The sequence below is a fragment of the Heliangelus exortis genome, chromosome 3 (genome assembly GCF_036169615.1).
Source record: "Heliangelus exortis chromosome 3, bHelExo1.hap1, whole genome shotgun sequence".
Taxonomy (NCBI): Eukaryota; Metazoa; Chordata; class Aves; order Apodiformes; family Trochilidae; genus Heliangelus; species Heliangelus exortis.
In genome coordinates, this window is record NC_092424.1 from 34,280,634 (window position 1) to 34,304,804 (window position 24,171).

Sequence of the window (24,171 nt, forward strand, 5' to 3'; positions counted from 1 at the left end):
AGTCACACAAGGGTTCCTTGCAAAGGATGAAGATTAGGTAACCTTGACAGGTTTTACTACACCTCATCAAACACCTTTGAAATCACCAGTTGTGAAACATTTCCTTGTCTAAGTTCACAGGAATGAGAAACTGAAAAAGACTGAAGTACTGGATACTTTTCAACACATGTTGGAGCTGGTTCTGACTCTTCATTTGAGGATGCTTGCATACAGTACCTCAGCATGTTTAGGACACTGCCTTATGCTTCCATTTACCACAATCACACTAAGGTTGACAATTGCTTACAGGTTTTGAGACCAGAGCACTCATAAGGAGTAGCTGACTGAAGAAGAATGTCAATATTTCTGAGCTGGCAAATGCAACCAAACACTTCAAAGAAGCTCATATTCATTTTTTGTTTCCTCCCAGCTGTTGTGATGATGAGGTTAACAGCAATAGCTAGGAGTTTTTCCTCCCGTCCCTGTTTCCATAAACAGGAGCCTGCAACTAATTCCTTCAGAAGGAGATTTGACAACATGTAGCTTCTGTTTTCCTTTCATCACTGGAACGCAATCTACCTAGAAATCAAAACTGGTGTACAACTGGCCTGCCCATTTATACAGAGGGACTATGTCAATAGGAATGTATTACACAGATCATCCAGAAGCAGACTTCAGTCCTTGCATCTACACACAGTCACATTATTAAATGTGTACAGCATTTACACAATGCCTGCTCTGGAAAACCACACCAGGATCCTCATTTTTACCAGCAGTTAAAAGAATTATATTCTTCCAGAGATCTAGATTTCCCTCTATAGGGAGGAGTTTTTAAAAAATCCACCAGCCACAAAACCAAGCTGAAGAAGTACTACAGAAAGTTAAACAGAAAATACTTGCTACTGTCTCTGTCACAGCAGTAGCAGATTAAAATGTTGTGTTAAAACCTGCCACCAAAACAGAGAGTTTGTTGTTATTCCATTATACAAAAATTCATTAACCAGAATACCTCACAATTGGAAAGGTCTGATAAGGAGGGAAAGAGCAATGGAGTGGGGAAGAACTGGGAAGGGCTCTGTTGGGAAACACCAACCAAGCAAAAGATACACAGAGTGTGTCTGAAAAGAAAAGGAGGGGAAAGAAGGAAAGGAGGAGGAAAGTGAGTATTTAATATTGCCCCTAATAAATGCCATAAAAGCAGATGCATGAGAAGGGGAGGTTTGTGTAGCTGAGCCAGTACAGGCATAAAATTCAAAGCCTAAGAACACAAATCCGTTGCCAAGTTTTTGTTTGTCTTTCAAATGAAAGCTTGTAATATAAAGTGTATCAAAAGCAAAGTCTTAAGACATCAACTGCAGGGAGATTCTAGTTTTGACTACTACCTATCTGAACTGTTGAATAAAATGCAGATGAGTGATCTCTTAATTAAGTTGCTACTTCATGGGATAACTAGTCCCAGGGCACAGCCAGCCTTCCTGACTTGGATTATCTCAGCTATTCAGGAAAATGCACCCAAAAAGCTTCCCAACTCCCTTACTTCCAGTCCTACAGTACTCCCCTTCAGCCTCTTAAACCCCCACAACTCCTCCAGGAGCTGATTCAGCTCTCCAACCCAGAAGAAACACACCTATGTCCTTTTCAGCCAGGTTAGTTAGCTAACTGCACCAGCCCAGGCATTATACTGAGTGCCAGAGCTTCAGCAAGGTAGGCTGAAACAGAGATCCTTCAAAACATACACAATTTATTCCTAGCAAACTCAAAAGGAGGTTCAACAGCTGTAGGGTCAGTCAAGAAGAAAGACAGACTAACATGCCTGTCAAAAAGCATGCAACAAAAAGGCACTTAAGATTTCAGAAGAAGCAAAGCTGTGGAAGAATTGATATCTTAGTGGATCACCCCAGGAAAGAGAAGCATGGCATGGACTTGGAGAGAAAAGACTTGCATGTAGGACTCTACAAAATGGGAGATGACTCAGGTTCATCTGTTCTGGACACATTCTTACTCAGCAACACACAAGAGCACTACCAGAAACCAAAGACACAATAGAGGGTAGAAAGCAGTAAGTCACCACGTGTTCCCTATAGATACCCACAGAATCCAAGAGCTTCAGTGTGAAGTAGCAAAGCTGGGAAATACATGACCTCCCTCACCAAAACCAGCTCTCATGTGGAAGGGCTGGGGAGAAGAAAAATCAAGCTTTTTATTTTTTTTAAATTACCTCAAGCAAAGCAAACCAAAGCCCACGAGAGTTCTGTGTCTTCATTGACTGTCTGCAGCCTTAAATGACAAAAGGAACAGAAGTAAGGCAGACATGGTAGAGTAGATACCTTTGACAGTCTTACTACTTACCACAACTGTTTTAACAGGAAAGTAAAGGAAGGGCCTTTCACTTCGCAAGATACTGAAGAACTCTGGAAGTGTCCACACCTATGAGATGCTAAATGAAATTCAATCTTTATTAAAACAAAACAATGAGTCTTTTTTTCCCAAGATTTGCTGTGATACAAGTTAAGCATATGAAGAAAAGAATCATCACCTTGAATATGCTTCAAAGCAGTTACCACGAAAACTAAAAGTACTAGAATGCAGACAAGCAATATAAATTATTAGTATGGTTTCTGTCAGAATACCATGTGCAGCACTTGTAATTCAGACCCTAAAAGAATGGCATCAATTACACAGTTCCTGAGAGCAGGGGTTATTCAAGCAGCAATTATACACACCAAGAGACACAAAAGTCTTTGTAATGACAGATGAAGTAAATACTGAGCAACCAAAATTAAGCAATCACCTCATTTAACTCTAGGAATATTTCCTGAAACTGTACAGGACAGCGCCTCTTTTTCACAACCAAGAAAACATTCTTTTACACTTTGCTGGCCTCCCTACACAATTAAATTCTTTGCAGCATTGAAATACAGAAACAGGAGAGGAATGACATGCAGGCAGCACAAATTAATCTTCACTCTTTCTAGGAGATGTCGTTTGTGATGAGAAAATTTGATACAAGGTAAAATTAAAACATTTTTCTGACACATAAACACAATCAGAAAAACAATGTTGCTATCAACTAGAATTTAGATGAAACTAAATTACTTGGCAGTTAAGTTTATTGAGACACAGAAAAAATACCATGCAAATGAAAATGTGATATGCAACACTGAAGAATGCTCAGTTCTAAAGAACCACTACTAGCAGTTTGTCTGTGTTTTGTTAGATACAGCAGCCATCCCACAAAGTAGTAACTCAGTTTCTCCATTAACTTTAACAGTCTTGAAAGGAGACATCTGCGGACAAGGGAACAGATTTTAATTACTGTGTTTTACCTATACTTCTGAGAACTTTCTACTATTAACATCTTAGCTATCCATCATAGCAACAGAGCTTCACTAAAAGATTTCTTTTTAAACTTAATCATCATCTGTCTTTCAGACTCCCACTGAAAAAAAGAAATGTTATGTCTAGTGATTATGTCCCTGGAGTACATGAAGAACTATGCAACCCAGAGGAAGCTTCATCTGTGTCAGTTGGCAGACACACATTATTGTTGACAGTGTATTTTTATAGAGCACCTGGCATGGACAATTTGCCCATTACCTTTCCTGTGATGTATTCATTATCATCTTCTCTAAGACCTCTTTGAAAGCTGAACTTGAGTGGGGGGACAAATAGTGATAAAAATATTGTTTTAAGTTAAAAACCCATCCTTGTAGTGCTCTAGCACAATCCCTGGTACCAGCTAAACAGCAGGACTCATAGCAGCAGGATCATATCAGTCTGACTGATATCCATGTTCCCTTCAAGTCTCCACAGTTCAGTCTGCCCCAAACTTCAAATTCTAAGATGTCCAGAGTAGAGACTCTGCTGTGGAAAGCGTACAGATAAAGTAACACCTCCAACAGGCAACACACAGCTACAAGACAAAAAGCAAAATAAAAGCCCAAGCAATCCCAGGCATGCTGCTGTTACCTCCATACTAAGCACAGCAGCAGAGCACAATGCAGGAGTTCACCCCCAGCTTGCCAAGTTGCAAATCCTTGTCCAAAACAGCACCTGAAAGTTATCTGCAGTCACTCTCCACAGAAATACTTCCCTGTCAGGTCAGCGGACACAGGAAAGCCTTGAATTATACTCTTCACACACACACACACACACACACACACACACACACACACACACACACAGGTACTTTTTGAACAGATCAAAAGAATTGCTAAGACCTCTCTGTTTTGAGGAGAATTTTTCCATATGCTTCTTTGGAGGCAAAAGTCACTTGTAATTTGTTCATCCGTTTGGCAAGGTTTTTTTCCATCTTCCATACTGAGCCCTTGAAGTAACACTACCAAGAGAGAAAAGCATGATATTTTAATAGAAATCAGTCTCTTCACCCTAAAAAGCTAAAGCATCCCTGTTAGGACACATGCAAATGATGCAAAGAATTAATACAGAAAATAGTTTATTTTTCACTTCAAGATATGCCAATAGCAACATTTCAATCTCAGCAGAAACAAGCTTTAAAATTAAATACAAAACTGCAAGATAAAGCATACATCCACCTCTCAAAAAGAGCTGGGGACTTCTTCAGACAAGATATGCTTCCTAAAAAATACTGCTGAATGTGAAAATCCATTTAGATTTCACATTACCACAATTTGGTCTTGTGTAGATCTGCAAATTAAGACTTCCTTTCCCAAAGAAACTCCTCCCAATGCTGAGAGGCTTTGCCTAGACATTGATCTGGGACTCTGTCTCATTACAATATGTTTACAGTAAAACCATCTGAAAGACTAGCAGAGATCTTCCACCTCTCCTAAAAACCAAAGAGAGAAAAGCAACACCTTCAGACATCCAAAGAAAGCATGGTGAGCTAACAAGTGGCACAGGGATCATTTGGATCAGCAGAGTTCCACTGGGTCACTGCCTTGCTGCTTTTCAAGTGCATCAGCATTCAGGTTCACTTCAGGACTGTGCAGGAAAGCTGTCAATTCACAGCAGTAGAGATCTTCCTGTATTTGTGTATGAAAGCATCTGTCCTTCCAAGGCTAACCCCATAGATGCCATCTGGCACCAGAGACCCAAAATGTTTCTGTTGGCTGCTGACAAAGGAGTCTTCAACACCGTTCACCACGGAGGAAGAATTCCCATCAATATTGAGGGATTTTGCAGAGCTGGTTTCACTTTCACCTTCAGAAATGGCATTGGAAGACTCATTTTCAGCACACCTGGTAATGCCATCCATGTGGTTGTGGAGATCTTTACTCAGCAGCAACACAATAGTGCCTCCAACACGAAGTACTCTGTCAATTGCATAAAAAAAATAAAGGTTAAGTGCTCAGCCTGCCTGGCATTCACATACCTGTGCAGAACTCAACACTGCTGATGCTTCAGATGGCAGTTTCTTTCAACAAAACACCTAAACATGCTATGGGTCATAGCTCAACTCAGTAAGCTGTGTCTCCAAGTGGAATTTAACTTCCCTATCTTTATAACTTTTCCTAGAAGGAAGAACTGGGCCCTGTCCTGACACACAAACATTTCTGACCCCAGGAGTTCTTTCCACTGGGCTGGCAGGGAAGATGTAATAATTTTTTCCTCTCAGTATTCTTCCAAGGGCTGAGGGTGGTATCACCTTCAAACCCTATTTTTGGGTCAAATGAGCCTCACCAGTTTCCAAAGGCAGCAAGAGCTTCTCAACAGGGTCTAAAATTCTGAAGCTGTTTTTTTTCCCTTTGGAAACTTTAAAAGATCTGTCCTTTCTGTGTTTCACTGATCCTTAATAGCTTTCAAGCCCAGGAAACAGAGTTGTTTGCAATCCATTTTCCTTAGCGCATGGAGCAAACATTACATTTGGCTTTGAACGAGCAGAAGAAAAAGGCTACCCTGGCTCTGCTCACAGTAAGTGATCAAACAGCCTTACTGCTGGAATTCTCATGGTAATGGCCCCTTCCTCACCCCCACCTCTCAAGGAAATGTTTTGCTTAGGATGGCCCAACAGAGCAAATGAGGCCAGAAGACAAGCATGGTCAAAGGGCTGGGTGGTCAGCGCAAGCTGACACAGGATTGCCCTGACATCCTGTGGAGCTACCTCAGCTTCCTCAACATCTTCCAGCCACATTCCTGCATTGGTTGAGCAAGGCCAACTTCTGTGAAAGACCAGGCCTACAGAAGAGGCTTATTTTAAGCCAAGAAATGAAATAAAGGGGAAGAATGTTTGAACAGAAAGGAAAATGCATACTACCATTTCCTGGCCTGAGACCCCTCCAGCCAAGGCCCGAGACCCCTGCACCCAAACCAAAATCCTATGATTTTATTCAAGCAGACCTCATTTGAGAAAGGATTATTGCTTTATTTGTCTGGCTGTGCTTTAAGCTTGTCTGGTTCATCCTCTGCTTTCTCCTTATTGTCACCATCATGTCTTGTAAAGAACATTTGTGAGTGTGGCTCACACAAGTTCATTCCTCGTCAGCTTGTGCTGCCATCAGCACCTCCACAGCTTGCAAGGCAATCCACAGCAGCCTCTAAGGGATGAGTCAAAGACTCTCACAGCCTGCACAGGATCAGACAGCAGAGCTGGAGACTGTTTGGAATAAAGCAAACCTGAAGCTGACCAGACGCTTAGGATCACGAACCAAGCATGTCAAAGGCCACTCATACCTCTCCATTTCCTGGAGAATATCTGGTAGAAGCTGGATGTCTTTTGTGATCTTGAACTTCTTCCCAAATGGAATATCCGAAATCACAGCATCAAAGCTTTCTGAAGGCAATGGCAATGCTGCAGAATAAAGGCAGGTCTTTACACATGACTATCTGAAAAATGAACAGCAGATACGCTCCCATTCACCTTACAGAATTATCTGCTGTCTCTTTTGTGCGTTATGCACCCAGACTCTCAGCTCCTTCTGCACTTGTCCTCACACTACAAAGCCACCAACCCAGTGCAGACTGGGAAGAGACAAACGCATGAGTTGGTGGTTTAGCTCACAGATTCCCTGCCACTGGTGGTATGAGAGTAAGATTCTTATAACTAAACTGGAGACTGCATGGTTCTGAACTAACTGCTACTTCTCAACACACAGGACACCTTCACAAACCAAATGCAAAAGAAGAGCAAAGCTTGCAAGCACTTCAATTACTGCAGATGTTCAGATGCACACGTTCGAAGGGTAAGGAATCGCAAGTTAAATTCCTCTCCATCTTCTCTGGTTACAGCCACAATCACTCAGGTTCTGACAGAAACAGTGTCACTGAAGTATCCCCACAGCTTCTGCATCCTGGGAACACTCCGTTCTCTTCACGATGATGCAGCACTGCACCCTTGTGGTGATGAAGGCCGAGCACAAAGCAGGCTGTGCCGGCCGGTGTGCAGCCAGCAAGAGAAAGGTTCTGCAGCACTCAGGATTCCTGAAACTCAACTGGACAAGGCCCTAAACAACCTGACAAGTATTTGGGTTTAGCCCCACTCCCAGCAGGTGACAGGATCAGAGATCTACAGCAGTCCCTTCTTACCTAAACCCTACTGTGACTCCATGCCAGCCTTTCCAGAACCGGCTAGAGATGGTTCTTGGAGCACTCCTGAATCAACACTTAAGAGAACAACTTTATATCAATTTTATTTACAAATGGAAGGGCAAGTTACCTAGTCCTTCTCAAAACATGAAGAAAAAACAGCATCTGACCACAGAAAAAGACACTCAGTACTTGCTCAATATTAGAAAAGCTTGCCATCAAAGTACCTTCCCTTCCACTATCCTAGAAGCCAAGCACAAACACAGTTTTAAAGTAAGAAATAAAGCTGTCTATATTTAGATCCATAAGAAATAGCAATATTTCTTACCATTCTGGTAAGGAATGAACATTTCAAGATAAACAAAATAAGCATCCCCCATACACAGAGAAGAACAGACAGCTTTTGTCAGTCATGAATTTGATAAAGGACTAATTTAGATTCAGGCTTTGAGATGCAAAATGAAGTAAAAAATCACCTTCTCCTTAGACTAACTCATTAACTGAAAGCAGATAGATTCCCTCTTCCAGGAAAAAGGCATCATCATTTAAAATTCACCTACTGCAAAGCTTCGACAATTCAAAGGCGGCTTAATGAGTTCCCATTATTACTTATTTGGTACATTCAATCACATCTGACATTTTATATGGATTTGTCCTTGCTGTGTTCCCATTAGGCACAAAAAACTCCCACATGGTATGTACTCTTAATGCTAAATTTGTGAATACCACAAAGACGGAATTACTGCCCATGTCTGACAATTATTATTTTAACTGTCTTCTGATCAGTTTATTCTTGCCAATGTTCAGAGGTGGAGAGTACAAATAATTACTTGTTCACTGGTACTAGAGTCATTATTCAGCTATTTGTTGAGAGTGACTACACATCACCTCAAGAGAACCTAAGAATGAAAAAAACCCAAATTGGTCTCATTTGGAAAGCCTACAGACATACCTTTTACAGAAGCTTTAAGTAACCCAATCTTATCCATCAAGCCTGCAGTTCTAATATTCACATCTGCACCCTCTATCTGTGAATTACTTATATCAGCACCCCAGTAACAGGCTTCCTGTTCAGAGAAAGAAATAAAAGTAATTTAGTTGACAAACAGGTGTATTTATTTTATAAGCCCTTCTCAGAACTACTTTGTCACACAGCTCTCCCACCACAAACCCCTTGCTGGGAGATCTACTACTGTTACAAAGACACAAAAGAGAGCGGAATGAGGGTACTCTGTGCTATCTTCACCCCTCTGTGTTCCAGCCTCCTCAAGACACTACAAAACTACAGAAATATTGAGGTTATGTTCCAACAGTGGGATCCCAGCTAGCTGCAGACAGCCACACTGCCTCTAATACTGACATCTGACTGTACTGTCACACTGACAGCTCTACTCCCAGCATGAGCCCAGGGTGTTTTAAAAATCCATTGGTCCCTCTCACAAACCCTGTAGTATAAATATAGGGCTGCCAGCACCCACCTCCCCCAATAAGTAGGACTTAGTTGCACATTCCTGTGGAGGAATATCCATACTACAACACTTTTAACAGCTGCCTAGAAAGATCAGTTTGGCTCCACCTTCCAGTAATGGACTTCAGCACAACTGTGGCACAGATTTTTCTTGATGCAGCTACAAGCCATCTTGCAAAGGTCCCCCCTCCTGTTACCACTGTCATACTCACGGGCCACTCTTTAGCAGCTTCCAGCAGTATTGTTCCTACCCCACACATGGGATCCAGCACAAAGGCACCCGCCTACAAAATTAAAGGGGTCATTGCATCCCAAGCAAGACAGACTCCTTTCCCAGGATACACTCAGGGATGTACCTTCGTACATCCACTGAATCCAGTGTAAGTAACAAGGATTACAAGGTTTACAAAGGCCAAACTTGCTTGTAAGAGAGTATAGTAAAAAGCATTAATACTTTCACTAAAGACAACGCATGAATGCGTCCAACCTGGAGGTGACATTTAGAGAAACAAATTATGTCTGTACTGCAGATGGATGTTGGTACCAAACTAATCTGTGGAAAACATCAGACTTGCTTCTGTTTCCCTTAGAACAACCCCAGACAAGGTTTGAAGCCTGGACAGTAAAAAAAAGCCTTGCCACTTGGACACACATATTCATAAGAGGAACAGCTCCTCTCTTGAGAGGGCCCTGGAATTCCAGCAGGGAACTGATCAGACAGCAGCCGACTGTGCACTCTGATCACAGGTAAGGCAAATCCTGTCCACAGGCATTAGAGCATGGGGCATTAAAATCACCACGTTTTTTCAAGGCTTCCAGCTCCAGCCCTGGTGAGCAGCAACCCCCTCCTTCCTTTGAGACTCTGCATCTTTGCCATGAACATTCACTCACCTTGATTTCAGCCAGCGATGCCATGGCCCACGCAACCGTGGACCGCAGTCCTGCTGTGCTGATGTACTCTCGGTTTGCCAATGGGAGCCTGCAGACAAGGAAAAAAATAAATTAAAAAAATCAGTGTCAGGTAATGGCACAGCCACCCAGAAAAGCCCAAATGACACCAAAGAACAAACGAACTGGGCAGATCTGCAGACAGACAGATAGAAACCACAGTCTGCTTTTATCCGAAACTCACGGCAAAGTTTGGCCTGTGTGCTCAGGTGAGCTCCAGACAGACCATCAGAGTAATGGGACAGCCCAGTGAATCTTGCACCACAAGATAAATACAGTGCACAGCAGGACTAGTTAAAAACTACACACATTCCAACATAAATGTGGTGAGAAGAATGCCTACCTGAAAAGAGGAATCCCCACCACAAAGTGAATGTCATTAAGATGTACGAAGATCTGAAAGAGGAAACAAAATACCTTAGAAACTCTCAACCTGACATAAGGATAGCTTTAGCTCACTTAAACCAGACACAGAAGATGATTCTGATGATCTGATCTTAGTTTTTAAAAAAAAACCCACAATGTGGGCAATTAAGAATAATTTAAAGAAATAACACTAGATAGTCTGAATGCTATTTTAAAGAGGATTTAATATTTAAGCAAACTGGGAAGAGAATTTTGTCAGCCAGGAATTCATCAGCAAACAAGTGAATTTTTAAGGGATCTTATTTTTTAACACTGAATATTTTTAGTTACAAAACCATTTATGCTGAGCAGGAAGAGATTATTCACTGTATACTAGTACCCAGTTACTTAGACACACACAGAGAGCAAATGCCACTAAGGGGCATTTCAGACAAAATGCAAAAGTGGGCAATCCTTCCAAAATACAAGCAACATAAAGAAATTGTCCTCCTGTCCCATAGAGAGCATCCTAAAAGATGACTGAGCTTCCCAGAAGGTCTTGTATGAATGCAGTCGCTCATCAGACAGCCCAAAGAGAAACAATATGCCAGTCCTCAGCACTTGAATGGTTTCAGAGAAAAAAATCTGGACAAGTATAAAAGCCCAACTGGAGACTCAGCAAAGCCGTATTTGATACACAGCCTAAGAAAACCAGAGCCAGGACACTGACTTAGAGCTTTTACAGAAGGCCTCAGAGCTCCCAACACCAGTGCTGAGTGCAGCTTCCATAGGCCAAGCACGGAGATGGAGAAACAAGAGCAATGAGCCCTTTCCAAGGTCTACAGACAGCCTGCAGGGTGCCTTCAGCAAGGTGCTTGTTAGGGACAGGCTCTAGGAGGCTCTTCCATAATAAAGTGTTCTAAAGTCAAGTTCCTTGAGAAGATGATCTTGCAGCTGTCTCCCTTCCCCTGCAGAGGCCAAGCTGCCCAATGGCTCAGGTGATCTCCATTTTCAGCTCAGAGTTCAGCAGACTGTGAGCATGCCAGATCCTGAGACACTGCCTGTGTGGATCCAATCCCTTAAGGACATTAAAATAAACACATTCTGGTGTTTATTTAAAGTCCTCTGGAAGGCACACACACAGTGGCTACCAAAAACCTCTGCTCATTACTGCCAGGTGATTTCAGGTTAAATTCAGCAGCAGGAAGACAAAAAGAGAGAGGCCACAGTCCTGAGTGGAAAGGGAAGGGAGAACAGAACCGAAGGTATCAGGGGCAATTCCAGAAGCAGCAACAGCCCATCTGGCAGACAGCACCCTACCTCCAGACTGGGGTTCCGCAGGTCAGCCCGCCACCCAAACTGCTTCATCAGTGCTATGCCAATGGCTCTTCCAATCTCCTGCCAGGGGGAAGAACAGTCACAGCAGTGGAAATAACAGAATAAGGAAAACTAAAAATCACAGCCTTGACTACACAGTCCTCAGAAACACCAGGGAAAAGTCACAGTCTCTGTTATTCCATGGAGACCAATTCATACAAAGACCAGACGAGATGTAACACCAGAGGGAGTGAGAATGGGGCAGAGCAAACACACCCCAGAACAAAAATGACTATCACTCAGCTGGAGTGCATGGGGCTGAAGTTGAAGTCCTGCCCAAGGTACAACAGAAGTCATCATTTTAGCATTACATATCACACACAAAATATTTTTGATGGCTGTAAATTTGATTACCTACGAGATAACCTGTGACTGCACACCTGCAACTCACAGTTTTAATGCTTTTGTGGCATCTAGAAAGCTCCACCTTCAGAGTATGGCAGTTCAAACACACAGCACAGATTTAAGCAAACATTCATGTTAGCAGGCTCACATGTCCCACCTTCCCAAGGTATTAGCTTTAGCAGGAAAAATAAAAAATCTAGTTAAAGTACTGTTCTCTACTACTTACTGTTAGTAAGAGAAGTCTACATAAACTGCACAGGTTTGGAGGTTTGTTCTGTTTTTTATTTTCCTCACAGTAGAAAGGTATTATAGATGGAAAGAGTGCAGGTTGGAAAGGACTACTGGAAGTTTCCACACCACCACTCCCTCCCAAGGATCAAGATGCACCCCACCATGTCACATTCCAAGGCTTCACCACCCTCCTGGGGAACAAGTTCTCCCCAGTACCCAACCAAAGTCCACCAAAGTTGCAAAGATTAGGGTTTAAGCCTTCTTTTTACAGTCATCCACAAATGCATTGACTTGAAGAATTTTCAGGGTAGCAGTGCCCAACAGTGCCAAATTAACAAGAGCCTTGGTATTTCCACTTGTTTAAGGCAAATACAGGTTAAGGGCCTTCTTGAGAAAATACATTAAAATCTTAGATCAGTTTCTTATTCTAAAACATACAACACAATTTATAGGACAAATAAACTACACATCTCCCTTCACCCTTGCTAAATTCTTTTAAAACCTAACCAAGAATTCTTTTATACCTAACATACCTGTGAAGTAAGTATTTTGGCAACTGCTCCACTACAACGACAAGAAACTCTGAAACTGAAGCTGGGGTGCTCATTTGCAATAGGCTGCTGTTCACTGCTTTTGGAAGTGTCTTCTAAGGAAGTCTTGCTTTCAGTGCAGCAGTCCTGGTCACTTTTCTTCTCTGGTACCATACAACTCTCTCCGAGTTCCACTTGACATTCCTCAGATACAGTCTTTCTCACTTGTTCTGTTTTCTGCTTTTTATCTGCAATATTTGTCTCTTCTTCTGATTTCCTCTTCTGAGGCAATGGGCTTTCTTGAGAGACATCCTCTTTTTTCCCCTCGCTTCCATTAAGTTTTCTCCAAAAAGAGAGAACATCCAGCCAACACTTTGGTTCCTCCATGACAAGGCTTTTAATATCGTGCAGCATTTTCCCTGGAAGAAAAAGCAGTTTTAGGTTAAGTAGTTCAGTCATAGCATTTGATTTTCCTGTTAACAGAGACTGTGTTCAGATTTCAGTCATGAGCAAACCCAGGAACTGCCACAGCAATGATCACAGGCACAGTTCAGTTCTCCAGCAGAGACCCAGGCATGCATCTGATTACAAGCTATGCAGAATCAAGCTGGGGTTCTGTGAAGGGGTCAAATTTTACACAAGAATTCAGCAGTTCTAGAAAACCAGACCACCTCAGAGTCATTCCCAGGGACAGAGAACCATGCCATCCACCCAAAAAAGCACCTGGGCAAGGATTAGACACGTGGGGTACTCTCCAGGGCTGAAAGATAGATATGAATGTGAACCACTGATTCAGTTCACGTAAAAAAAGCACAAGTTTGTTCTTTTACAAAGGAAATGTCTCAGTTCATCAGTCCACCATCAGTTCTGCAAAGTCTCCAACACACACCAAAATTTAAACCTGGAGATAGTCCTCCTGAGCTGTCTACAAGAGAGGCATGAGAAATACAGAGGCTAATTCACTTAAAAACCTTGAAGCTGGTCAAGAGGTAAAAAAAGGGTATTGCTATTTCTCATTTTAAATTTCAGAATCAAAGTTAAATTTGATGCTTAAAGCTGAAGGCTATCTATAATGTCCAAAATAAAATCCCACCAGCATACTAAGAGTAATCCATTTTACGTGACATTCTTATTCCAACACTGACAGAGAATGCCCTTTCAGTAGCTTCTTTTTTGGAGGAGGGGAGAGGAATGTGTGTCTTACAAATACCTATGTACCATGTCAGCAGAATATAAGCTGTAAGATAGCTATTTTAAACCATTTAAAGGCCATTTTCGGTGCAAAAAGAAAAAAAAAAAAGCATCGGAAGCATTCACCTGGGTGAAAGATACTTCAGAACGTATTATTGCCAGTTAGAACTACAGCTGCTGGGGGACAAATAAAATAATACAAAACATTAATTTGTAAGGGGGGGACTTGATCTGGGGCTTGACGTTCCTGCACATGTCCTGTGCGCACACCCGAGGGAAGGGCTCCGCGCCCCTACCTTTGCTCCCGGACACCCCAAGCGGGGGCTGTTTCTTCAGCAGCAAAAATAATCGCTCTCCAGACTTGAGTTTCTTCAGCTTGCCCGGTTCCGTTCCTGTGCTGAAGAAGACCTTTCCTGAGACGCAGTCCACCTCCGGGGAAACACAGAAACCAGAGCGGAAAGGTGTTTTGGGCAGCACTTCCCGCAGCCCCTCACACCCGCTCCCCCTCCCCAGGGAGGATAAGGAGGAAGAGGAGGAGGAGGGCAGCGCAGACCGCAGCTCAGCGGGGATGGCGAGGGGACACGGCCTCTCCGAGGGGCAGATAACGTGGACCGGCATCAGACGCTCTTTACAGACCCTTTCTGATGCGGACCCAAGCCCAGCCCCATGGGTCCCCATGCAGGCGGCTGCACAACCTACACCGCGGCCGCTCGGCTCGGAGACGCGAAGTGAACACGGCCGCGCTCCCCACCGGACCGGACCGGACCACCCCTGTTAGGCACTGGCACCGGCTGCCCCCTCACCTCCGTAGCGCCGAACCGGTCCCGAACCTCCCGCGCCAGGAAGGGCTCCAGTCCCCGGCCCGCAGTGCAGAAATACCGCACGCCCCCCGCCGCCATTTTGCCCCGTTCCGCCACCCACAGCCCGGAGGCGGGTTCCCAGCGTGAGCTTTCCCCGGCGCCCTGTGTCAGAATCACAGCAAAGTGCTTAAAGGCACCCGGTCCCGAGTATATTTGTGCACCTGATGAGCAACTCCTCACCCGGGAGGGTGGGAAATAAAGCTTTTGAAGGCCCGTCAGTACAGGCGGGGATATTAATTACTGCTGCGCAGCTCCGACACTTCCCCTTTCAGCAGAAGACCGCGGCACTACTCCAGGCAGGGTGGATGGGGAGAGGGGGATTGTGAAAGGCGAGGAAGCGCTGTCTGCATCCTTATTATTTGGGAGGAAAATCTGTAACCACCCAGTGAGTTGTTCTGCCCAGAAGGGAAGATAGAAAGCAGACGAAAAGCAGCATCTCACCCTCCAGAGGTGACCTTTCCTAGGGCAGTGACTCCAGGCTACTGTGTCACTGCAGTGTTCTCATCCTCCCTCCCTCCCTACTTATTTTCAGGGGACTCATGAGTCTTCATAGAATCACGAGTCTCCTAGTCTCTTCGTTGGGCCCAAAAGGAAATGCTCCTTAAGGATAAGTGAAATACTGTCACACCTATCATAGCTCACACTGGATTTGTCAAAAGGTCCCTTGACTGGAGCAAAGCCCTCTGTGCTCCTAACCCCACGAGCCTCCTGCAAGTGCCCAAAAGCAAGTGGTGGCAGGCTCCAAACCAGCCAGAGATAACAGATATCAATAGAAAATTCAGACTTGAAAATACTCCCAGCCTTGCTTCCTTTCTCTTAGTCAGCCGGAAAAAGCTTCCTGCTCTTTACTTCTCTGTAGCTGGGCTCTCGACACCTGAACACACTCCAATCCTGACAAGGAATGGGAGCCCACTTCCAAACAAAGTGGTAAAGGCCAGCCAAGCACCTTCTGGAAGCAGCCACCAGCTTCCAGTATTTAAATTGTGGGTTTTCAGGATGTCTTGGTTTGAAGACAGTGACCCAAACCTACTGAACTCAGTGGAACCCAGGGCCACTCAGCAAAGCCACTGTCGTTCACTATTTTCATTTTGATGGCTGTAAGAAGTGATAGAGTGAACAGGTAAGGTAGAGCCCAGGAGAAGGTTTTTGAGGAATGGGAGGCACTAAGCAACTGGTAGAGTGCTGATTCACATGCTGGCTGAGTAGCAAACCTTTAAGCAGGCACCATGCTTACCTTAGTGACCTGCTGCTGCAAGGCAGGAGCAGCTGCCAGAGCAGGCAAACAGCATAGGGGTCTCAGCAGAAATCCTGCCTTTCCAAGGAGCCTTTACCCCAGCTGAGCATCAGTGCTGGGTAGCTGTGTGCTCAGGTGATGGCAAAGGACTGGAAGTTTCATAAGAGTACCTAAAGTCCTCTTCGACCACACCACAGAGCTTTCCTCCAAGAGCTGTACATGCAACCATTATCACCCCCCTACCACCACCAGATGAAGTCTCATAGAATTCACCTGTGACCATTTCAGTATCAGGCTTGTCAGAAGCTGACTGGACAACCCACAGAGCAACACAAGTGGACACTCCTGTCTTTGCTCATCACTACAGAGTATCAAGAGGTTTTTGGGAGGACATTAGTTGAATATAACTTCACATGCCAGTTCCCATGGCCCTGCTCTTTGGTCCCCTATGCCCCTGCTGCATTGCCCAGTTGGCTATGGCAGAGCAGCCACTGTGTGTGGCCAAGCTGCAAGCTCAGCTGAGTGACAGCAGAGGAGCTTGTTAAAGGCTGGTCAGGCTTGGAGCAAGTTGCTAACACAACTTCCTTTAAGGAAGCCAGCAAGAATACAATAAAGTTATAGCACTGTTCAAAACTACTTTGTAAATGCACCCACTATGGTGACGATTTGATTTATAGACAAATACTATACTCTGAGCACCCAGATGTTGGGAAACAAGTTTTTAAGGGTACTCGGCCCATCTCAGAATCATGTTATGAATGCTTCAGACAGTACAGCTTTTAAACCACCTTCATACAAAACAGTTCTCACATTCACCATCTCTGTGGATGCACTCACTGCCCAGCACTGACACACACACAACTCTGGTAGGGGTTGCACAGCTGATGGCAAAGCCCTGGAGACTTGTCAAGAGAAACCCCCCCCCACCCACAGCACACAAAAAAAAGAACTGAATTAAACACAAAAGTGAGGAATCTGAATTTGCTGTATCAGATATCAGCCACAGATTCCTGATGTCAAGAATCAGGTTCGGTGCCCCATCCCAAGAAAACACCTCACGCACTTCCAAATTTTGGTGTGGTTTTTTTTTTTTAAATAAAAGACAGCTTCCAGATATCTAATCATTACTGTGCTGTTTGTGCAGGATAAACAAACTTTAAATACTAAAATGCACAAGGCAAGTTCAAACAAGCTGTTTGTTTCAAACTGCTCAGCAGTGCAGGCTCAAGCACCTATTTGCAATGGCTTTACTCATTTGTATAATCAGTTCTATGTAGCAATGGCTGTATATAAAGAATATAGTACACACTATTGTTTTCATTGTCAATTTACAAGAGAAAAAAAATAAATATTTTCCATTCTTATTATACATTAACACTTCAATAGAAAGTTACAGCTGTTGTGTTGCCATGACTTGCAACTTCAGGAGGAAAAGGACATGCATAACTATCTATGAAGAACAATAAACTGTGACTTTGTAATAAATTACAGAGGATAGGTATCAGCCAACAGAATACCAGTTATCTGAATTCAGTACATTTGAGATGCTTGTTTTGAGGAGAAAAAAAAATCTTGCAAAATACAAAAGCTGGTAGCTTTTATTATGTAAATAAGACAAACCATGTATGGTATAGCCTTTCCTTCAAATGTTTGTACATAACAGGCTTGTGGTTTTAGGCAAAGATTAAGTAGTTGAGTTAAGTCCTTGCACCCTTCACACGTAACTAGCACCATAAAGATGCAAGGACCTCAGCAAACACCTAAATTTCATGCTTGATAAGTAAAGCATGCATTTTATAGTTTGTGCATGGTATGTATTCTGTTCGTTAAGGTTCTGTGCAAAAAAGATTCTCAACCACTGAAGATGTTTCTGTAATTTCATCAAAATTATTAGCAACATTTCTAAGTTTAGCAGGTCTGTGTGAAATTAATGAAAAAAAAAAAAAAAAAAAAAAAAAAAAAATCACACTTGTGGTTCACCCCTGACTGCTACACACAGACAATGTACCAATGAGCTGGCAAATCAGAATATAATGGCAGCAGCTTAAGTGTCCAATGAAGTGGGGGGAAAAAATCAAGTTAATATGCATTGCAGTTCACTTAAAAATATGTACATATTTTAAAATGGCACAAAGCTTTGTACAGGTGGATCTATCAGTGCAAATACATATATGAGGTACCGATTCATTCAGGCCAGATCTAATTAGATGTATCTTACAATCACTCTTAATTTCCTGTTGTCATACAGGCTGACAAGCTCTAGCACTGAAGTAAAAGGAAAGTCAAAACAACTTTTCAGCACACTCAATATCAGAAATACAGTACCAGATCACTGTAATTTCCCTAGAATTTAGTTTGAGCTTCCACTCCACAGACTACTTAATTTTTTATTTTCTTTTAAAAACACACTTAGTGTTAATACTTGATTTTCTTTTTCAGGATTTGAGACTTAATTATAAGAAAAATTTAAAATTGTATATGTAAACTGGAACAGTAACTATAACTGGCTGAATAACATTGTTTGAAATTTTAACAAGTACTGTCAAGGAAAGAGGAACACAGTTATTGCTATTTGTGGCCTTAAAAATAAAACTAACAAACCTGAAGGCATAGACAGCACTGCTCCAATGGTGAAAGTTAAACAGATACAAACCAACATTCTACCTAGATTCAGTCCTTTTGCATTTGAACACTCTTCAAGTTATCTACAGCTTTCTCATCCAGGCAACTATGATGACATTTACATGGGGATATGGATTTAAAGTGGCTAACAGTGGGACACACACAGCTTTTCAACTCTGGTAATTCTTTCTTCAGACGTTCCAGCTGCTCCACCTGGAATATATTTGGTTGTTCAGGATTCGAGTCATATATCCTAAATAAAGAAAAGAAAAAAAACATTCATCACTATAACCTGACAGTTCACAGAAATGTCAACCACATGTGGCATCTGGTTTGGGTTTCTTCCCTACTGTAGTAGAAGTAGGTATCAGCAAGATAAAAACAGTGTGCTCAAGGTTAGTACCCTAAGTTTTGTTCCTTATCTTGCAATATATAAAATAGTATTCCTTTTACATAACACTGGACATGCTAAAAAGCTACCTCACTTAGCCTCCTGAGAAATGTCATTTTACTGCTTTGTGCAGTGAAGTAAAAGCAGAGTTCCAAACTTAAAAGCCTAAGAAATTTCAGAGCCCTGAAATTATTTGAACACACTGTGAAACACTACTTTTACATATTATTGAAGTTAGTACATACTGTTTCAAGAGCTTCCCCCCCCCTCACTTCAGAAACTCATTAGGGTATTGGATGAAGAGTGAAAAACAGAAAATCTGATCTTTATTCATAACCAATGCAAATTCAACTATCCACATTATTTTAAATAGTATATCCTCTCTTCCCTTTCATGTTTTCACACAAGTAAACAAAAGCTACAGGATTTCAATTGTCAACATAGTTACCAGGCTGCCCAAATGCAAAGCATTTTGAGTTTTACAGTGAGGTGAGCTCATACTATTTTGGATAAAGCAAAAGCTTCATGTTTCTGTAACCCAGCTTTGGTAAACACACTGTGACAAGGATACATTTGGATCTCCCAACATTTCTAACATCAGTATGTTATTTATACACAAAATTTAAATCCTGGCATTCAGTTCCCCTCCGTTGTAGGTATTGTGAACATACAGTTACAGGTTCTGCTCCTCTCAAGGTTTATCTCCTTCAAATGAAAAACTTCTAGAACAAATTACCGTGACTTCTGCCTTACATCTTCTACAAATCCTTTCACTTGTGATTCCTTCAAGGAAGCAGTTTGGATTTTACTGCATCATCCTTTCTCTTTCATACCCTAATTCCACAGTATGCCCAAAAGGAACAAAATGTCACAACCTAAATGAGAGTGCTGTACAATACAGTGCCAGCTGCCTCTTTACCCCCAGCAGGACAACATCTCAACAGCTGGCAAGGCCAAGACACCAAAAATAATGTACAGCTTGAAGAATGACAGAGTAAATGTGATTCAAATGATAAAACGCTGCTGCAGGAAATATGGATCACGTTCCCTGCGTTAAGATCAAAGAGAGTTCCTGTAAAGAAGCTCCTAGAAGTAAGGAGAAATACTCTCCAGTTCTAGGCAATACAAACAGAAGGCACAACACAGCATCTGTAATCCAATACAGGCCTAAGATATGACCTGAAATTTCTTAATGGAAGGTATCTGCGAAATAAAAGCCCAACCATGCTTCCTTCCTCCTAGGATGCAGGTACAACCAGTGCTTTATTCAGTTAAGCTAGTTTACAAGTTATAAATTTCTCTATGTATTCAAGACAAAGCACTGAAATTGGAAGGTATTTCATACATCAATGCACTTTAGGAACAAAAATTTTAAGTGCCCTCCATCGGTTACTATTGAAACCCAAAGAGGTGTGTTTCTGAGCCTGTTTTTCCTAGAACATGGCTAAGCTTGTTTCTGAGCATTTTCTGGCAGGTATTTTATATATAGCATCAATTCTGCAATTCTTACTCTGTATTTAATTATTTTCAATCAAGATACTGGATAACCTCCAAGCTCCTTTCAGACTGTTCACTGGAACCAGTGCACTCTGATGTGTATACAGTTGTTCTTCAACACCAAAAGCAGAGAAGACAATTTGAACAGCTACACCTGTACCTTGGAATTTCTTCTCCCCACTTTTCTTCTGTGCCCATGAAGGCACACCAGCAGCTGGCAAAACCAGCATAGCTCCAGGACTTCTCTGACAAATTCTTTCCAACATCACCACCAAAATAAGGAATAAAATCTCGTTTCCCTACCCTTCATTCTTCAACAGGACAATTATTTATAAGTAAGTATGCAGCAAACTTCCTCTTTTCAACTTCCAATAAGCCTTGCAGAAGTCTGGGAAGTCCTTTGAATATTTTAAAGTTATTTCTACATAAGCTTTGCAAAACACTCCAGGCTCATGCAGTGGACATAAAACTGATGTGCTTAGCTCCTATCAGGTGTTTTTGCAGCCTCTGAAAACATACATCCACCAAGCCTCAGTCACAGTTATTTTTCTTTGCTATTGCTTGGTCCAAAACCAAGGAGACAGCAGCACTGAAATACTGTTTTCATGCTAAAAAGATTTTCTGAAGGTTTTGATTAAAACTTTTCATTTTTCATTACATCTCATACTTTGCAATTCACGAAACAGGAAAGACTTAAACTGCCATTGCATAACATCCTCATCTATTCAATGATTGCATTAAATTACAAGTCAACTAATATACAAGTTAACTTCCAACACATACCCATGCTGTTATTTATTAAAGCAGCACTCTGTGTCAGGCAAATAAAATTATGCAGAAAATTCTCATGGAAAAGCTTTCAGCATAAATGTTTGAGGATTACTTATCTAGTATTTTCATGCAGCTGTGTGTATTATTCAAACAACAGATCATATAAAGTGAATTTAAAAAATGATAAAAGTTAGCACACAACCCCCTCTCCAATTTTTTATTTAATATATACCCAAATGGTGTAAATACATATGACTGCATTCTTTTGAATATATTTAACATTGTAAAACACAAAAATATTTCCTGGACTGTTTACAAAGCTTGTCTTTGTAATAAAAGAAATACCAGATGAATCACCTTACAAATCCAGCTTTAAAATTCATAGTTTTTGCCAGTCCAGAGGATTTCATTACAAGAGGTTAAAGTTTCTTCTCTAAATAAAATCCACATATCAAACTAGTAAAGCATTTTAAGCCTGAGATTTAATTTTCTCTGTGAACATTTGAAGTTCATGCATTTAAAGTACTTTTCTGGATTAGGGTCCCAACAGAAGCCTGGAGGCAAAGGTGACATCTTTTCTGTCAGCTGCCCTTTTGACAGAAGTAGTTTGGATATTTTTAGATGCAAAGATGAATGCCAGTTGAAAAAAGCACAATATTGTCCTGGCAACTGCACTAGATCACTTTGGTTTAATGACTTTGGGTATATTTAATATTCTGCAGCCAAGTGGAGAAAGCACTGGATAGGGGGAGGAAAAAAAAAAAAAAAAGAAGCCAAAACCCCTTTCCCCTGCCCCAGCAAGATCATTCTTTTGATAGCGTTGGCATTCGTAAGCTTCCCAAATCTAGTCTTGCAGTTTTTCTCCATGCAAAACAGTCAGATGACCCCCTACCTGTTTGGGTTTTTTTTGCCCGACACTTGATATCAGCACCTTTTGGTATTCAGGGGACAGCTTTTCTGCCATCTTCAGAAGTGGCTACAAAGTTTTGGTCAATTCTACACGGATTATTAAAGTTCAGAAAAAAATAGCTTATAGAAATGATCTCTACCCAGACAGCTCGTAAACTTTTAAGTAATTACTGCATGCAATAACTCAGGGCCATATCCAAGCAACCTAAAATTCATTAAAATCCATATCTTATTCAGATAAATAACACTTATTAAGATGGCTTAAGTGTAAGCCGAGTAAACAGCAACACTAAACACCAGGCACAGCTATTTTTGATAAATATCTGGACTTGGAGTTGCTGAATTCTGCAGAAGCCAAGGAAGAAACACATCTTGATTCAGCCCTGGAAATATTGTGGTATTTGAAGATGCAACCATAGCATAAACTGGCTCTACACTAATAAACAGCTCACTGCAGTTCCTATGTATTTCTACACTTTGAATCAGACAGGTACTTTCCTTCTGCTTGAGATGTGCTTCACATTATTGAATTTATCTTTTGAATTTATCCATTTCTAAATGTCACAGCACATAATATGAGTGATTACACCATACCTATTTAAACTTTTGACAATATAGACTTTTGATATCAACTTCACACACTCAAATGATTGGAAAGACTGCCTCTTTACTCAGCATCTCTAACTCTGAGTGGCAACACTTCCTGCCAGGTTATCCAAGAGCACCCACATTTCAGAATGCCCATCTGATTAAGACATCTGATGCAATTTTCAGAAAATGCTAGGTTCCTTCTAAGGAACCTGTATTAAAATCAAATTTAATGCCATTCAGACAATTAGTAAATTTCGAAAAATAATTAGGAATTTAAAGGAACATCCCAGTATTCGTTTTGGCCTACAGGAAAAAAAAAACTCCATAAGGTTTAGAAATTAGAGTTAATTATGAGCCTGAAACACATACACTGAAACAAGGTAATTGCTAGTCAATTGCAGTTTGTAACATTAAGAAGAAATGCACCAAACTGCTGTTTTTTAACAGCACTGGAGTTAGTATTTATTTTGGGGTTCTCCTCAGTCAAGTGGAAAGATGCAGGTTAAAGAGATACAGAGGGAAGACAGTGAGAGGAGAGATGAATATTATCTAAGAATCTAGATGGTCTAAATAGTGCAGGAAGTTTAAGATTTTTTTTTTTTAGCAGTGAAATCCATAAAGGAATTCAGCCTATATGCAATTCCAATTAATTGGTTAGCCACCAAAAGGTGATAAAACAGGTATTCTGCTATCATACTGCAAGTCAAAACACACTAAACAGTACAAAAGGGAACATACAACGACATGCAGAAGGCTTGCAGCCTTGACATAAATGCAGAATTATTTAAGTAGTGTTGAAGAATTAAATATCTAAAGTTATAAGAGCAACGGGAAGTCAAAAAAAAATGGCTTAACCTGCTTTACTATTTTACCATAGTAGCACGTATCTATTTCATCAAGAGTAATTAAGATCTCTAGAAGACTGTATCAGTAGACAGATGAACTGACATTTCATAAGAGCACTTTAATGCAGCAGTATTTGATTAAAACACCCCACCTTTCTATAGATAAATGATTTATCAAGTTATGCACACCATAGTACCTTATTTCCTAACAAATCTATGACTGAACACTCAAGACTCAGAGCACCATTTCATCTGCATGCCAGTCCAGAAATACATTCCCTAATCTACTAAAGGGGCCTTTGAGTTGTTCACTGAAGTTTTGAGTTGGAGGAGAGCTACAACAGGTAGCACTGCTGTGGCAGGAAAGGACTTGCATTTCAGTGACCAGTCTGAAGCTGATTCCTGGTATAAAAATCTTGCTACTGCTTTTTGTCACCACTGAAAAGGAGGTGGCACACTATGCAGGAAAACAAGGGCACCTCCAGCAAACCAAGAGGCATCCTGGACCCACTACTCTGAAAGGATTCTCAG

The 24,171-nt window shown here is 41.6% G+C and overlaps 2 protein-coding genes across 12 annotated transcripts in view; both read right to left on the bottom strand.

The window, feature by feature from the left end:
- Positions 1-4,418: 4,418 nt before the first annotated feature.
- On the bottom strand, positions 4,419-15,256 carry THUMPD2 (THUMP domain 2 tRNA and snRNA guanosine methyltransferase). Of its 7 annotated transcripts, none has more exons than XM_071740067.1 (10): positions 14,724-15,245; positions 14,217-14,349; positions 12,733-13,148; positions 11,567-11,644; positions 10,245-10,297; positions 9,845-9,932; positions 9,166-9,237; positions 8,438-8,552; positions 6,634-6,751; positions 4,419-5,276 (listed from the first exon to the last, which is right to left on the bottom strand). In XM_071740067.1, exons 1-10 carry the CDS (start codon positions 14,817-14,819, stop codon positions 4,961-4,963), a joined length of 1,485 nt encoding a protein of 494 aa, XP_071596168.1. In that variant the 5' UTR covers positions 14,820-15,245; the 3' UTR covers positions 4,419-4,960. The 7 variants fall into 7 exon arrangements, with proteins under 7 accessions (XP_071596168.1, XP_071596170.1, XP_071596169.1 ...); XM_071740069.1 differs by having other exon boundaries at positions 14,217-14,317; positions 14,724-15,241; XM_071740068.1 differs by having other exon boundaries at positions 14,217-14,312; positions 14,724-14,822.
- A 1,834-nt stretch (positions 15,257-17,090) lies between these two features.
- GPCPD1 (glycerophosphocholine phosphodiesterase 1) overlaps positions 17,091-24,171 on the bottom strand; it is a 45,683-nt gene continuing 38,602 nt past the window's right edge. For 4 of the 5 annotated variants that reach the window (XM_071740078.1, XM_071740077.1, XM_071740074.1 and 1 more), the window contains exon 20: positions 17,091-18,889. In XM_071740078.1, the coding sequence (XP_071596179.1) occupies positions 18,685-18,889 (205 nt within the window). In that variant the 3' untranslated portion in view covers positions 17,091-18,684. Of the gene's footprint in view, positions 18,890-22,187; positions 22,292-24,171 lie in introns of all 5 variants that reach the window. The other variant, XM_071740079.1, reaches the window with a different exon arrangement.

What these genes read in the sequence shown, in the direction of transcription:
- THUMPD2 (XM_071740066.1), bottom strand. Translation starts at nt 14,598, where the DNA reads ATGGGGACCCATGGGGCTGGGCTTGGGTCCGCATCAGAAAGGGTCTGT. An exon ending in TGGGGTGTCCGGGAGCAAAG is followed by an intron (nt 13,149 to 14,216) that starts GTAGGGGCGCGG and finishes TTTTTCTTCCAG; the next exon opens with GGAAAATGCTGCACGATATT. An exon ending in TGCGGAACCCCAGTCTGGAG is followed by an intron (nt 10,298 to 11,566) that starts GTAGGGTGCTGT and finishes TTCCTCTTTCAG; the next exon opens with ATCTTCGTACATCTTAATGA.